At 34.8% G+C, this 18,105-nt stretch overlaps 1 protein-coding gene across 1 annotated transcript in view; it reads right to left on the bottom strand.

Moving 5' to 3' along the window:
- Positions 1-18,105, bottom strand: part of ZBBX (zinc finger B-box domain containing) — a 133,883-nt gene that overhangs the window by 86,648 nt on the left and 29,130 nt on the right. Inside the window, exon 6 of the mRNA XM_049775576.1 lies at positions 11,139-11,234. Within this exon, the coding sequence (XP_049631533.1) occupies positions 11,139-11,234 (96 nt within the window). The remainder of the gene's footprint in view (positions 1-11,138; positions 11,235-18,105) is intronic.

Here is an 18,105-nt window from a genome sequence, read left to right as displayed (position 1 = left end):
AGAATAGCTAAAGCACACCTTGGGAAAAGGAATATGGAAGGCATTACTTTCCCCAATTTTAAATTGTACTACAAAGCAATAGTTATCAAAACAGCATGGTATTGGTATAAAGATAGACCAACAGATCAGTAGAGTAGGCTCGTGTACTTGGAGAATACACCCCAGACATACAATCACTTAGTTTTTGATAAAGGAGCAAGAAATCCTAAATGGAGCAAGGAAAGCATCTTCAACAAGTGGTGTTTGCACAACTGGTTAGCTACTTACAAAAAAAAATCGAAATAAGACCCCCCAGCTAATGCCATTTACAAAGGTCAAATCCAAATGGATTTAAGACCTTGATATCAGATCTGAAACCATAATGTATATAGAACAACACGTAGGTAAAACACTCCATGACATTGAGACCAAAGGCATCTTTAAAGAAGAAAACAGCACTCTACAAACAAGTGAAAACAGAAATAAATAGATGGGAATATATTAAGCTGAGAAGTTTCTGCACCTCAAAAGAAATTGTGCCCAGGATACAAGAGCCACCCACTGAGTAGGAGAAACTATTCACCCTATGCCCATCAAAAAAGGGAATAATCTCCAAAATATACAAGGCACTGATGGAACTTTACAAGAAAAAAACATCTAATCCCATCAAAAAATGGCAAGAAGAAATGAACAAACACTATGACAAAGAAGAAATACAAATGGCCAAAAGGTACAAGAAAAAATGCTCCACATAACTAATCATCAGAGAGATGCAAATCAAAACAACTATGAGCTACTATTTCATGCCACAGAGATTGTCACACATCACAAAAAATGAAAACAAGCAGTGCTGGCGGAGATGGGGAGAGAAAGGAACTCTGGGAATGCTGTCTAGTCCGAACTTTATGGAAAGCAATATGGAGATTACTCCAAAATCTGGAAATTGAGCTCCCATACGATCCAGCTATACCACTCCTAGGAATATACTCTAGGAACACAAAAATACAACACAAAAATCCCTTCCTCACACCTATATTCATTGCAGCACTATTTACAATAGCCAGCTCTGGAAACAATCAAGATGTCCTTCAACAGATGAATGGCTAAAGAAACTGTGGTACATATACACAATGGAATATTGTGCAGACATAGGAGAGATGAAGTCATGAAATTTTCCTATACATGGATGCACATGGAATCTATTATGCTGAGTGAAATAAATCAGAGAGAGAGAGAGAGAGAGAGATGCAGAATAGTCTCCCTCATCTATGGTTTATAAGAAAAATAAAAGAAATTTTTATAGTAATTCCCAGAGACAAAAGAGAGGAGGATGGATGGTCCAGCTCACAACATGAAGCTCACCACAAAGAGTGATGAGTGCAGTTAGAGAAATAACTACATTGAGAACTATCCTAACAATGTGAATGAATAAGGGAAGTAGAAAGACTGTATTGAGTGCAGGTGGGGGTGGGGTGGGGAGGAGGCAGAATTGGGACATTGGTGATGGAAATGTTGCACTGGTGAATAGGGTTTTTTTTTTTTTCATAACTGAAACCCAACTACAATGGTATGTGTAATCAAGGTGTTTAATAAAAGACTATAAATTCTAAGATTGTCCTGGAATTTATTTCTCTTTAAGTATATTCAAACAAAAATATATTCCTAGTTATAGCAATATAGGCAGATCTCTTGTTGATTAAAAAATAGAGGCTTTATTAAATTGCCTCACACCAGAAAACATGAAAATTCAATCTCAATTATCTCTTTCTCATTACTAATCTTCCTCTATCCCAAGGTCTTTCCTTTCCAATTAAGAAAATCTCTATTCCAATTTAGAAAAAATACGTATCAGAATCCATTAATGATTTACCTAATCCAACCTCCCTTTGTGTATGTCATACTTCAAAATGGAATGTCTTGTGTTTGTTTTTCCCCTTGTTATAGTTATTTTCTGATTAACCTTGTCTCTTCTGTTTGATCAGATATTGTCTAAAGGAAATAAGAATGTCTTATATGTTAATACCTTAGTTTTCATTAAAGTAATTCTTATCTACTGGGAAAAAAGTTTTATTTTAAAATGCTTTGTTAAAAATATAGTAAATATAAATATATAAATATAGTAGTATAATATTTCTAAATATAGTAGTGAAATATTAATTTGAAATTATTTCACTTATAAATTTTAACTTCATTTTGTATATAATTAACTATTTAAGTCTTAATAAATAGTAAAGTTGTTAGGACACTTTCTTGCAGATAGAGGACCTGAATTCAATTTTCATCATCCCATAAAGTCCCATGAGACTTGCCAGAAGTAATCGTTTAATTCAGAGCCAGGATATGCCAGCACTGTGGTTATGCCTCTCTCTCACCAAAAAAAAAAAAAAAAAAAACTATTTAAAGGAGTTAATAATGCAATAGTAAAATTGGAGGAAACTCTGCAAAGCATGAATCAATCTAAAATCAACAGAGATATAGTACATATATTAAGATGATTGTTTTGCACTGTTTTTTTTAATAATATATTTAAGCACCATGATTACACATGTTTGTAGTTGGGTTTCAGTCATAAAAAGAACACTTCCCTTCACCAGTGCAATAGTCCCATCACCAATGCCCACCATCTCCCTTCTCCACCACCCCTGCCTGTATTCGTGACAGACATTCTACTTAAAGATATTATTGTAATAATACCCAGAGAAAATAGAGATAAGAGCTGGAAAAACTGGCCCATTGTATGAAGCTTACCACAAAGAGCTTTTAGTGCAGTTAGAGAAATACCTACACTAATAACTATCATGACAATGGTAAAGAAAGTTTTGCACTTTGTCCCCAGCACAACATATATTTCTCTTTGCATAATCAGGAGTAAATCATGAACAAAAAATTTGGAATAAATCTGAGCATCACCAATTGTTGCCCCCAAACCACAATTAATTGAAAAAGGAAAAGTCCTTTTATATGTTAGTCTTAGTTAATATAGAAGGAGTAATAATAGTGTTTCTTTATTATTTAGAAATATATCCCTTTAAAAAATGATATATATATATATATATATATATATGATGACATCTGCAAAACATACATTAATCATAGAAAATCCTATTGATTTATATCATATGCGCTGCGCAGTTTTGAAAATGGAGACCAGTGAGAAAGTTGCTGGTGATTTCCCCCAGCCCAACCCTCTTTAGAGTCTTCCCCAGCATCCACTTTCTGGCTGCCTGGGCCAGCACACAGGGATGCCCCTGGAGTCCGGGAGGAAGGGGAAAGATAGCTGGGAGCCTCCCTGGTCTCTCAGTACCCAACAAGCTAGGGAAAAGGCCTTTGGCCTAGGGTCTCCCAACACGCCATGCTGGCCAGAGCTAGCTTCCAGAACAGAAAAGGATTTACTATAGAACCGGAAGTTATAAATCCGCTTGCCCCCCTCCCTAATATCTTCCCCCCGTATGCTGGGTGGGGGCAGGGGATAGTCCTGAGGTCCCCTTTAGAGTCCTCCCTGGCACCCACCTTTATGGCTGCTGGGCCAGCATCCAGGCATGCCCCTGGATTTTGGGAGGAAGAGGGGAGAAGTCTGGGAGCCTCCCTGGCCTCTCAGCACCCCCAATAATTAATGTATGTTTTGCAGATGCAGAATGTCCATATTATATTCTGCCCTTGCCTACCTCCCTACAACCTCATTTCTAGTCCTTTACTCCCTCACCTCCAACTAGCATTACCCCACATTTAACCCTTTACCTTCAGTTCTTGGCTCCTCAAGAAGCAGATAATTATCCCCACACAAAGCCAGCTGCCTAACTGCACCCTAAGTGATATGATAGCCTTTCAGCCTAAGAAATTCCAATACTATGTTGCTATTGATCCACTCTCAAAGGCTTCCTTCCCTCCTCCTTCCTTCATTGTGGGCCTTTGCTTGCTAAGAGACTTGGTTTCTGAGAAGTCACGGCTCAAGGATTTTTTCTGTTATGGGTCCACTGCCAGCCGGTTATGAGATTGCACAAGTCAAATCACAGACCAAAGTGATGCACCGGATTTTACACACCCCCAACTATTTTATTTTATTTTTATTTATTTATTTTTTTGGTTTTCGGGTCGCACCCGACAGCGCTCAGGGGTTACTCCTGGCTCTACACTCAGAAATCACTCTTGGCAGGCTCGGGAGACTGTATGGGATGCCAGGATTTGAACCACTGACCTTCTGCATGCAAGGCAAATGCACTACCTCCATGCTATCTCTCCAGGCCCCAACTATTACAAAGACATAAAAGAGACATGTACATATATCTTTTGAATATCTTGTATGTAGTCCCTTAACAGCTAAAACCCTTACTGAATATTCTCTTATACAGTGACGATTTCCCCCACTGGTTTGTCTGTTCTTCTCTTTGTAATCTGTTCAGTAAGAATTATGGTAGAAGAGTCCCTATATTTAGAACTTATATTAGAACCAAGTTATGGGGATTGTTGGACTTGTTCCAGTGGTCCCCCTATGCACAAATAATGCCATGAGGCATTGTTCCCCTTATGCATAGGCACATTAAAATAGGAAAATACTACAAATACATTCTTATCTTATAGAGATAGAAACACACAAATCTTGTAATACAGTGGGACCTTCCACCCTGAATATTGTCATAATGACCTGGCACAGGCCTCAGAAGAGTGGGCACTGTCCATTCACCCCTGAACCAAGATGCCATCTACAAAACAACCACGGTTGTCTATAACATCACCTGGGAGCAATCCTCTATCATAGAAGACCCTACTGCTGCCCCAGCATCGACCTTCTACAAAGAGGGGTCCCTTAACACCAAGAAGACATAACAACAACCTGCTTTCAGGGCAGGGCTATTCGTATTGCCCTCTAAGTGTGAAATGAAACTAGAGGACGCTCCACATCATCCTGACTTTACTGTAGGATATACACAGATTCCAGGATCTTTAACTACAGAAACCTGACACCAACAACAACAACTGTGCAGGGGGAAAAAGGTTTATTGGCACTATAGAAAATAACTTGGTTGGAAAATCTAGTATGCATTGAGCCTACAAATGGTCTTATGCCAGAAAACTTCAGGGGTAAGGTCTCCTTGTATTTAGGCCAAGGCTTTTCCTTTCCATGTTCCCCATATTTTTCTGTGCCTATGCAAACAACAATTGCCACTCTAACACTGTTTATTTTTTGTTTGTTTGCTTGTTGTTTTTTGGGTCACACCTGGCAGTGCTCAGGGGTTACTCCTGGCTCCATGCTCAGAAATCGCCCCTGGCAGGCACAGGGGACCATATGGGATGCCGGGATTCGAACCACCGTCCTTCTTCATGAAAGGCAAACGCCTTACCTCCATGCTATCTCTCAGGCCCCTCTAACACTGTTTTTGCTGTACTTCTTTAACTCTTATTCGAAGAAGAAGAAGAAGAAGAAGAAGAAGAAGAAGAAGAAGAAGAAGAAGAAGAAGAAGAAGAAGAAGAAGAAGAAGAAGAAGAGGAGGGAGGAGGAGGAGGAGGAGGAAGAGGAGGAGGAGGAAGAGGAGGAGGAGGAAGAGGAGGAGGAGGAAGAGGAGGAAGAGGAGGAGGAGGAGGAAGAGGAGGAGGAGGAGGAAGAGGAGGAGGAGGAAGAGGAGGAAGAGGAGGAGGAGGAAGAGGAGGAGGAGGAAGAGGAGGAAGAGGAGGAGGAGGAGGAAGAGGAGGAGGAGGAGAAGAAGAAGGAGAAGAAGAAGAAGTAGAAGAAGAAGAAGAAGAAGAAGAAGAAGAAGAAGTAGAAGAAGAAGAAGAAGAAGAAGAAGAAGAAGAAGAAGAAGAAGAAGAAGAAGAAGAAGAAGAAGAAGAAGAAGAAGAAGAAGAAGAAGAAGAAGAAGAAAAGCTTATTAAACCTGCTAGGCCTTTAATTAGTTAATTAGTGATTCAATGATTTTCAAAAAATACTTGCTACTGAATCTTCTCTTTCTCTTCCATCTCATTAGTTTTTTTTTATTTTTAAATACTTTGCCTTTGTTCTTCCTGAAACATGTATTATGATCAATTGTGTCAACTATGGGATATATTTCCTTTAAATCTAGTTATCTATACACTAGATAAGTGAGACTATCCTGTGCTTATCCTTATCTAGCTCTATGCAGATTGCAAAAAATCGTATATTTTTATCATTCCTTGCAGCTGCATAGTATTTTGTTTCCTATGCAAAAGGGTATGGTGATATATTATATTGCTGGTGGATTTGGGGGTAAGAATGATAGTCTGCACAATTTCTGTGCTCTGGTTTTGACTCACACTAGAGTTAACTTTTAAAAGTAATGTCTTTAGTCTAACTCAATGCTGTTCAGAATTACAGTATATTAATAGAATTATACTTAGTTTTGTTTTCATTTTAACTATATAAATATTTATGTAATAGTCATATATAATTGAACTCTAAAATTATTGGTTTTAGGACCAATACTCATACTTCAATTCATCAATTGTAATTTCTGACTGTTGTCCTGCAGTTTACAAGTAATAACTGTATCTGTGTGTGTTTCTCCCATAATTTCGACCTAGATGCTTAAAATATTGAATAGCCACTCAAAAACAACCCTGATGTTTATAAATGTTTATATAATGTCGGTTTTCTTTCTTGGTTATCTTGAGTGTGGTCGATAGCATACTTGGATAAATTTATGTTTTAGTTTCATGAAGAAAAAAATATATCAAAATATACCAATAATTTTACTGAATCTAAAAAATCCAAAATCTATCTCCCCTTGACATACAAGATAATATCTTGTATTATCCACTACACAAATAATTTACTTATAGTTACTTTTTATCTCCAGGTCCTTAAAGATAAGATTTTAGTGTTATTCATCTTTGAGGGTTTTTTTTTTTATTTATTTTTTGTTTTCTTTACCTTTTTAATTTTTATGGGGGTCTTTTGGGGGAGGCACACCCAGCAGTGTTCAGGGGTTATTTCTGTCTCTCTGGTAGCTTTGAGGACCATATGATATGCCAGGAATTGAACTTAGGTCAGCTGTGTGCAAGGAAAGTGCCCTCTCTGCTGTGCTATCACTCACAGACTCGGCATCTTTAAAAGTTATCAATAAATATTATTGAAATTGTGACCAGAGTGATAACACAATTGTAGGGCATATTTCTTGAACTTGACTGATTCAGAACTGACCCAGGTCTATCCCAGTATACTATATGGTCCCTGAGCCTGCCAGGAGCGATTCTGAGCTCAGAACCAGGAGTAACCCCTGAAAGAGCCCCAAAACCATATATATACATATACATATGTAGTATATATTTATACATGTTATATAACATATATTATATGTGTAAATAAAATAAATTACTACAAAATGAATAAAATTTATGGCAAACCAAGGCATCACAAAGCATAACAATGATATAAAAATTTCATTATACCTATAAAATTTAACATTTTAAACATGAAATATTTGAGTTTAGGAATCTCAAAGAATAATAACTATGTAAGAATAAATAGTATTGTCTGTAAAAAGGAAGTAAATTGGAAGCCTATATATAAATCTTCAGATATATATATATATATATATTTATAAAAATAGAACTAAAAGTATACAGTTGAATCAAGTGCTAGAAATCAACTGCCAAAACAGGGACTTACAACATAGCAAAATATATTTAAAATTAAAAATAGATTACAAGCCATGACATTAGATAGGAATACATAAATACATCAAAAGGAAATAAACATAAGTAGAATCTACTTTATTTTTGTATCCTCATGAATTTAATGTCATTGACAAAAAATGAGGAGAGGGACTGCAACAAATTAAAAAGAAAATGACTTAAAAATAAAGACAGAGGGGCAAGAGTGGTGCTGCAAGCAGTAAGTCATTTGCCTTGTGTGAGCTAGCCTAGGCTAGAACAGACACAGTTTGACCCCCTGACCCCATATAGTTCCCCAAGCCAGGAGCAATTTCTGAGCGCATAGCTAGGAGTAACCCCTGAGCATAACCAGGTGTGGCCAAAACATCAATCAATAAATATATATTTATATATATAAATATAAATATTTATTTATATATAAATATAAATATTTATTTATATGTATATATATGACCAGACAGTTTTCAAAAGTTATACATATGGTGACAATGTGAATAAGTGATTATCATCACTGTTTATAATTAAAATCAAAATGACAAAGATCCATCTAAAGATACCCATGACATTCTTCAAAGAAATAGATCAGGCACTTTTGAAATTCGTTTGGAACAATAAACACCATCAAATAGCTAAAGCAATTATTGTGGAAAAGAATATAGAAGGCATTACTTTCCCAACTTTAAACTGTATTACAAAGAAATAGTTATCAAAACAGCATGGTATTGGAATAAAGATAGACCATCAGATCAGTAGAATAGAGTTGAGTACTCAGAGAATGTTCCCAAGACATACAATCACCTAATCTTTGACAAAGGAGCAAGAAATCCTAAATGGAGCAAAGAAAGCCTCTTCAATAAGTGGTGTTGGCACAACTGGCTAGCCACTTGCAAAAAATTGAACTTAGACCCCCAGCTAACGTCATGTAAAATGCAAATGGATTAAAGACCTCGATACCTGATATCATAAGGTATATATAACAACACGTAGGTAAAACACTCCATGACATTGAGATTAAAGGCATCTTTAAGGAGAAAACTGCACTCTCCAAGCAAGTGTAAGCAGAAATTAACAGATGGGAATATATTAAGCTGAGAAGCTTCTGCACCTCGAAGGAAATAGTGCCCAGGATACAAGAGCCACCCACTGACTGGGAGAAACTATTCACCCAATACCCATCAGATAAGGCATTAATATCCAAAATATACAGGGCACTGACAGAACTCTATAAGAAAAAAACATCTAATCCCATTAAAAAATGGGGAGAAGAAATGGACAGACACTTTGATAAAGAAAAAATACAGAAGGCCAAAAGGCACATGAATAAATGCTCCACATCACTAATCATCAGGGAGATGCAAATCAAAACAACTATGAGGTACCACCTCACACCACAGAGATTGGCACACATCACAAAGAATGAGAACAAGCAGTGTTGGCAAGGATGCGGTGAGAAAGGAACTCTTATCCACTGTTGGTGGGAATGCCGACTAGTTCAACCTTTCTGGAAAGCAATATGGAGATTCCTCCAAAAACTGGAAATTGAGCTCCCATATGACCCAGCTATACCACTCAACACAAAAATACAATACAAAAATTCCTTACTTATTTATTGCAGTACTATTTACCATAGCAAGACTCTGGAAACAACCAAGATGCCCTTCAACAGATGAATGGCTAAAGAAAGCATGGTACATATACACAATGGAATATTATGCAGCTGTCAGGAGAGTTGAAGTTATAAAATTTTCCTATGCATGGAAGTACATGGAATCTATTATGCTGAGTGAAATAAGTCAGAGAGAGAGAGAGAGAGACACGAAGAATGGTCTCACTCATCTATGTGTTTTAAGAAAAATGAAAGACATCTCTCAATAATTTTTAGAGACAAAAGAGAGGAGGGTTGGACATTACAGCCCACCTCATGAACCTCATCACAAAGAGTGATGAGTTTAGTTAAGAAATAACTGCATTGCGAACTATCCTAACAATGAGAATATATGAGGGAAATTGAAAGCCTGTCTAGAGTACAGGTGGGAGTGGGAAAGTGTGGAGGGATATTTGGGACATTGGTGGTGGGAATGTTGCACTGGTGATGGGAGGTGTCATCTCATATGACTGAAACCTAACCACAATCATGTTTGTAGCCAAGGTGTTTAAATAAAAAATAGTATAAAAATTTTAAAAAATGACAAAGATGTCATTTACCAATAAGAAATACCCACCTCAAAAAGTCGAATACAAGAAATTTTGACAAAGATGTAAAAATAACTTCATTTACTGTTATTGGAACTATTGCTAGTTCACTTTCTATGAAAAATTGTATAAAGACATCAAAATATTGAAAATTAAAAAATTAAAATAGAACTTCCATATGAATCAGTAATTTCACTCCTTGGCAAAAAAAAAGTAATAATTTTAAAAGATATTTGCACCATATTCATTGAAGCATATTTACCATAGCCAAGATCTGAGAATAACCCAGTGTTTAATGCAGGCAACTGGTTATAAAAATTGTGGTATATGTATACAGCACAGCATTTCTCAGCTATTGAAAAAGATGAACTCTTGTAATTCACATTAAGCATGCTGAGCAAAGCTAGTCATAAGGAAAAAGGCATTTACCAAATACTTGTACTCATTTGTGGAGTTTAAAATGACAATGAGGGGGCTGAAGCCTTGCACACTTCTTCCCAGGATGGACCTGGGTTCTATCCTTGGTGTCCCATATAGTCCTAGAGCCAGGAGCGATTTTTGGGTGCATAGTCAGGATAACTCCTGAGCATCACCGGGTGTGGCCCAAAAACAAAACAAAGCAAACGAACAAAAAAACAAAGTGACAATAAAGAGAATAGACAACTATCAAGGGGGTGAATGAGATTTTTGCCAACAGATTTGAATCAAAGGGATAGGGGCAAAGAACAATCTGGGTAAAAATAATAGCATGGTAGTAGTGAAAGATGTGCTATAGTTAAGTATCACATGTCTAAAATATTTATGTCAATTATAAGTGATTAATAGATCAGTAATAAAAATATGTAATAGATTTTGGCTCAGAAGAGTAGTATAATCTGAGAGATATATGATTTAATTGGTATAATTTCAAATAAAACATTACATTTTAAATAAACGTGAAAACATAAAATTTTAATTTATAAAGTAGTTTAAAATCAAACTTAAACCATGTGCTCATTTGAAATCACTGTAAATCTAATACTCTCTAATTCTACATTGTAATACAATGTAGTACAATATGTACATTGTAAATTTAAATATAGAATTATATATACTAAAAGCTAATCAAGGTACTATATTAGAATTCTTTTAGGAACTGTTTTAAAACATAGTTTAATAGTAAAAGAGAATCCAGATAAGTGTTCAGAGAAGTAAGTTTGAGGTATATGTAGACTATTTGTATATAATATAATTTAAGAAAATAATGTAAATCATCTTAAATTTTAAATAATTAAGCAAGTTTTAAAGGTCTTTATGTTGTCTTTTATAAATATTTTACTATGAGAGCTTTTTAATCTTACCTGCAAAAGAGATGTTCTATGGAGTTTTAGTGCCCCTTTCTGGTGGATTTTAGCAAAGCAGACTGAACAATAATCTTCACCACATTCAAGGCATACCTTTGAAGATATATTGGTTTAAATCATGCAAACTGAAAATGACCTTTAGAATATATTTACATAAAATATTACTTCATAAAATATATAATCACATATCTTAATATCAGATATGGTGATAAAATTTAAGAAACTGAGAAAACCATTTGTCACAAGTCTTATCCTACCTGAGAAAAATTCACTTATAAACTCTATTTTCCTCTTTAAGAAAATATTAACTTTAAGTAGGTTATATATGTGCTATATATACATTTTTAAAATTCCAATTAAATAATAGAATAACTATAAATCTCAGGTAAAACTTCTTAAATTAGTAAAAAACTAAAGCTCTAAACCATAACTACTTAGATTTCACAAGTTCTTTTACCTCTTGGAATAAAACTAAATTACACAATTAGTTTCAAAATAAGTGTATAATATTATTCTTCATAAATTTCCATGACATTCTCTTAATATCACTACTTCACTGTAGAGTCTCAAAATTTGGTTTTAAAAGTTTCTTAAAGGAGTCTTCAAAGGAAAGAAGTGGATGAAACCAAATCAAACTGTCAACAGTGTTTAATACTCATGAAATTATTCTGAAAATTTTTATATTTTTCTTCTAAAGTCTCAATGCCTCTAAAGTGTATTTGTTTAATTTAGGATAAAAGAAAATTTTGTATGATTTTATGCATTTGTGAAATATAGAGAAATAAAACAAAGAACCCCAGCAAAAAAATAATCAAATGTCTGGATTCTCATTGTAGTAATGAATATTAAATAGTACAAGGTTGGGGGCATCTAACAGTGAATATATAATAGTGAAAGGGACTTCCAGAGGACTAATAAAGCAATATAAGCACGGTAATAGTGAGCTTGTTATATTCACATATATATACATATATATACACACATATATACATATATATGCACACATTTTTAAATTTTCAAAATTCTTAATTTCCTAAAAGCATAAACAATGTATTAACCAATATTATGTCACTTTTTTTTTGCTTTTTTTGGGCCACACCTGGTGACACACAGGGGCTACTCCTGGCTATAAGATCAGAAATCACTCCTTGTTTGGGGGGCAATATGGGACACCTGGGGATCGAACTGTCGTCCGTCCTAGGTTAGCGCGTGCAATGCAAATGTCCTACTGCTTGGGCTACATACTCTGGTCCCTAATATGTAATTTTTAATTAGAAATGTAATGAGTGATTTTAAGACTGGAAGAGAAGAAAACATGTACTTTCTCTTGGAGTAAAATACTATGAGGAATAATCACTAAAACATTCTTAAAACTATTAAAATAAAGAGTGAAATTATGAAACCCCTTTATCTTCTAGTCATTGTCCTAGTTTTATAATGACCACTAGCAAAAATAAAGAAAATATGGACTTGTAGTGGAAGTATGAGCATTCCCAATGATCTTCCCTTATTTCTTCTTCCTTTAAATATAGTTCCCACTAACATCTTTCTCTCCATTTTCTCCCTTATCAGTGAAAATAAGAGAAAACACAGTTCAGACACTTGAGGAGAAGGTAACCATGCTCTTCTATGTTGTACAGACTATAGGTACCCTGAAATTTATAATACAGTGAGGATTTTCAAACAAATATGCACAGGAATCAGTGGGATGTGGCGACAAAATAGACTCTAGTTGGTATCAGGCTTGGTACACAACTTGAGCCATTATTTTTTCCTCAGGTGATGCCAATGCAAAACACATTGGAAATCAAAGCACTAGCATTTTTAACATGTGAAAAAGTAAATAAACTCTTATACCTAAAAAAATTGCAAGTATTCTTTCAAATTTCCAGTCTCTTCTTAATAATATCCTTACTAAAATAATAAATCACATTTATAATACATAAAATGGTTATGATATTACTAAGGACCAGAGATAATACAAGGATCTAGGCATCATTTGCATATGGCCTTTGGTTCTGGTCTTGGCACTATCAAAGACATAGAGCCATCAGTGATCCTTAAGCAGAGTTGGATGTGATACAAAAACAAACAAACAAACAAAAAACAAAACAAAAAACATCATACACATGCATACAAACACAGAAGAAAGAGAATAAGAGAAGACTAAAATTTTGGTAAAAAGAGAATTAACATTTTTTATAACCATGATTGATTTTCTTTGGTGAGGGCCAATGCTCAGGGATTATTCCTGGTTTTACACACAGAAATCACTCCTGCCAAGCTAAGGGAATGACATGGAATGTCAGCTATAGAGCCTGGGTCATTCACCTGGAAACAAGCACTATGCTGTCGCTCCAGACCCTACAATGAATTTTTGAGCCACACCCAATGATGCTCAGGGATTACTCTGGCTATGCGCTCAGAAATCGCTTCTGACTTGGGGGACTATATAGGACACTGGGGGATGGAACCGCAGTCTATACTAGACTAGCGTTGTCAAAGCAGATGCCTTACCGCTCCGCACCACTCCTTCGGCCTCAGACTTATAATGAATTTTTAAAAAGTTATAAATTTATTGTTTTATTGATTATAACATGGAGGTATTCCCCTGTATATATGTACCATAGTTTCTATATCTAGTAGCTTTGGACACATATACTTTGTTGTTCCAGATTCTGGTTCTGTTGAATAGTGCTGCAAGAAACAGGAGTAAAATTTTTTTCTTTAATTGTTTGTTTGTTAGTTTCAGAGACTTAAGAGTATATTCCAAAATATTAAGTTGTGTGGTACAATGAAAGCTCAATGCCTAGAAATTTCTCAGGAATGTCCATGTTGTTTTCCAAAAGGCTGGACTAGTCAGCATTGCCACCAGCAATAAATTATAGTTCCTTTCTCTCTGCACCCATGCCAGCTCTGGTTGTACTTGTTCTTTTGTTTGCCAGTCTCTGTTGTGTGAAATGGTTGCCTCATTGCTGATTGATTTGCATTCCTTTAGTAGATGTTGCATAGAAGAACATGGAGAATATATGAAGAGGAAATACTAGAAAGGGAGAAACCAATTCAAAATGATCTCTCTCATATGTGAAATATAAAGAAACATAACAGTTAAATAATGAATGCCCATAGATAAACAACTAAAACAAAGAAAATGATGACTGGTAGTAAGAAGAAAACAAACTCTTGAGGGGGTTGGGGGATAGGATAAGGAGGGGTAGTGGAAAATGCCTAATAGGGGAGGAAGTGATGTTGAAAGTTGGTCAAATTTAATATATGAAACCCTGTCAGCAAAAGTACTGTAACAAACTGTGCAAAACTGTGAATGAATATGAACACAAATATGTATTTATATATACTAATTCATAAATATATGCAAATGTCTACATATACATACACATTATATATACATATATATAAAAATTGGTGGGGGAAAGTGGGCACTTGTGAAGGGATTGGTGTTTTATCATTGTGTGCATGAAACCCAACAACACTGTATTTACAATGACTATTGACAAAAAATTTTTAAATAGATTGGGTTTGGAGCAGGGAAGGCATTTGCCTTGCACATGGTAGACCCAGGTTTGATCACTGGCATCCCATATGGCCCCATGAGCCTGCCAAGAGTAATTTATGAGCGCAGAGCCAAGTGTAACCCCTGAACATCGACAGGCATGACCCAAAACCAAAACCAAAACCGAAAGCTAGATTTAAATTACACTAAACAGAGCCAGATAGTACAGAAGATTTAGATGCTTGCTTTACACAAGCCAACACCAGTTTCGTCTCTCAAGCCATTTGTGGTCTCACATGCACTGCCAGTCATGATCCCTGAGTAGCAAGCCAAAAGTAAGCCCTGTACACTGCAAGATATGACCCAAAGTTCCCTCACCAAATGTAAATTAAATAGCATAAACAATATCCTCAACATTTACAGGCACACACACAAACGCACTCTTCTATTGTCTTCACATATTGTGTCTCATTTTATTCTCACACCAATTCTACACGATGAGAGTGGTTTTCTATTCCTGCTGTAAGATGAGGTATGAAAAATATAAGATGACGATAAGAATCCATCCCATTGCACAGTTAGAACTGCTTACCTATGAGTTTCATTACTTATCTAAAATAAGTCATACACCATTAATTGCAATACAAAGAATTTAAAAATATCAAAAATTAAAATAAATTAAATTGCAGTATTCTTAATGACTGCATAATCAGATAATTATCAGTCAGAACCATTTAGTTCAATAAGTAATATGTAACTTATTTATATTATATTTTAAAATATTTTATGTAATACTGTGATTTACAATATTATTAGTCATACTTTTCAAGAATTTTTATAAAGTATGCAGAAAATATATCATTCTTTGTATGATTATCAGACTGATCTGTTCAACTCCTCTTGCTCAAGAACTCCAAAATCTTAGAGAAATGATAGAAACTTACAAATGCATAATTTATATAAATAATCCATGAAAAAATATGTTATATTCCAAAGTTGGAATTTCAGACTAAGCTTCATATATGTTTGACTTAAATTTAGTTAAAATGACTGTCAACTAGAAAATCACATTAGGCAATTTATGTAATTGGCACAATATAATAAAAACATAGATAAGGACTAGATTCTGCGAAAGATGTTTCTATAATGATAAACTACCCACATGAAATTTAAACTAACATATTTTTAAAGCTAAACTCTTTTTAATTGTATCAAAATTTGAACAGTTGTTATGCCTTCAGGATCCATTTGAATTTAATTAAATTATGTACATTTTCCAAATTAAAATGTTTTTAAAACCTTTTTATTTTTTTCATGCAGAAACAGCCCAAATATAGTGAAATTTATTTTTAAAAACAATTTAACAACAGAATCAAGCAACCCAAACTATAACAAGCTAAATACAAAATGGACCTGTTACACTAATAGTCCGAGGGGCTAAGCGTGGAAGTTTGGGATGCATGCTGGGAACTCTGGTCTCAACCAGAATCAACATTGGTGGTGAGAATGGCCCTAATTCACTGTCACTATGTACTGAAATACAACTATGAAAGACATAATTTATAATGTATCAATAAAAATTAAATAAAAATTAAATGTTTGTTCTAAATGTCCAATAAGTCTTGTCATAGGAATGTTAGACACCAAAGACACAGGGTCTACAGGTATATAACATCTATGCAATTGACCCAGGATTCAACCCCTCATGCCATTTGGCTCTCTAAGCCTGGCCAGAAGTGATCCCTGAACCCAGAGCCATGACTAAACTATGAGAAAAGCAAGGTGTGACCCAGAAAACAAAATAAAAAGGAAACTAGAGTTTCACAGTAAAAAAAAATTTTGCATTAGACCTGCTTAGCTTAAATTTTAAAATGCCTTTTAACCTTAATATCATGCTTTGAACAAGCATCATAGAATTTTATTTTTACTTCAAGAAAATAAGAAAATTATTTTCTTAAAATTTTAGTAAAATCTTAGGGCCAGTGTGGTGGTGCTATAGATAAGGCGTCTGCCTTGCAAGCCTAGCCTAGGACTGACAGCAGTTGGATCCCCTGGAGACCCATATGATCCCCCCCAAGCCAGGAGTTATTTCTGAGCACTTAGTCAGAAGTAACCTGTGCATCAATGGGTGTGGCCCCAAAACAAAACAAAGATAAAAAAAATTTAGTAAAGTCCTGAAATAAGTCAGAGAGAGAGAGAGAGAGAGAGAGAGAGAGAGAGAGGGTCTCACTCATCTATGGGTTTTAAGAAAAATGAAAGACATTCTTGCAATAATTATTTTCAGACACAAAAGAGAAAAGAGCTAGAAGTTACAGCTCACCTCATGAAGCTCATCACAAACAGGGATGAGTTTAATTAGAGAAATAACTACATTGTGAACTATCCTAACATTGAGAATGTATGAGGGAAATAGAAAGCCTGTCTAGAGTACAGGCGGGGGTTGGGTGGGGAGGAGAAAGATTTGGGATATTGGTGATGAGAATGTTGCACTGGTGATGGTTGGTGTTCTTTACATGACTGAAACCCAAACACAATCATGTATGTAATCAAGGTGTTTAAATAAAATATAAAAAAAGTCCTCAAAAAGGTGTGTAGGACATAAATTCTTGTTGAATTATACAATAGTTTTTAGGCAAATTAACTTCTTATTCACTTTCTAACATCTGCTTTCCAGTCAAGTTACATAGTCATTTATTCCATTCTAGGATGCCTTTCTTGTTTTTCTTCTCTCTACAAAACCAGATAATTTATTTCAATTCAAGTCCCATCTATAAATTTTATATTATCCACACTTCCTCCCTTTATAAAAAAAAAAAAAACCTCTCAAAGCAGAATAGAATTTATAAGAAACATTGACTCTTAGCTCTTACATATATCCTTTTTCATTTTATGGATAGTAGACTAGCAAAATTCAATTCATCCACTAATTTCCTTTTAGCTTTCATGGTCTGGCTTCAATTATATTAGTACTAATTTATATATTTTAAATTCTGGGTAGAAATTTAATTAAGTATCTCAAGTCTACTATTATATAAAATGAATTAAGAAAATAGTATAATGTAAGAATAGAACATTATACTGAGAGCTATCTTTTTGCATTAACCCTGTTATTTGCTCTTTATTATATTTTCAAATATCTAAGTTTTCAATAAAGTAAAACTTCCACAAAATAAGGCTAATAATGTAGTCATAAATCAGAAGTTATTATAGCTAGATTTTCTTATATCACCTCATACTATGCATATTATAGTTGTAATTATTAACTCATCAGAAACTCGTCATTGGAAAGCTGTTCCCTAAATGTATTTAATAGTTTTATTAATATTTTATTTTTTATTTTTTGAAACTACTGTGATTTATAAAGTTCTTCACAGCTGGATTTAAGGCATACAAAGAATCAGTGTCAATCCCACCACCAGTGTCCACCTCCTTCCACAAATGTTCCCAGAGAAC

This window comes from Suncus etruscus, chromosome 6 (assembly GCF_024139225.1).
Source record: "Suncus etruscus isolate mSunEtr1 chromosome 6, mSunEtr1.pri.cur, whole genome shotgun sequence".
NCBI lineage: Eukaryota > Metazoa > Chordata > Mammalia > Eulipotyphla > Soricidae > Suncus > Suncus etruscus.
The sequence above is the reverse complement of the archived record's forward strand: the minus strand, read 5'-3'. Positions and strand labels throughout refer to the sequence as shown.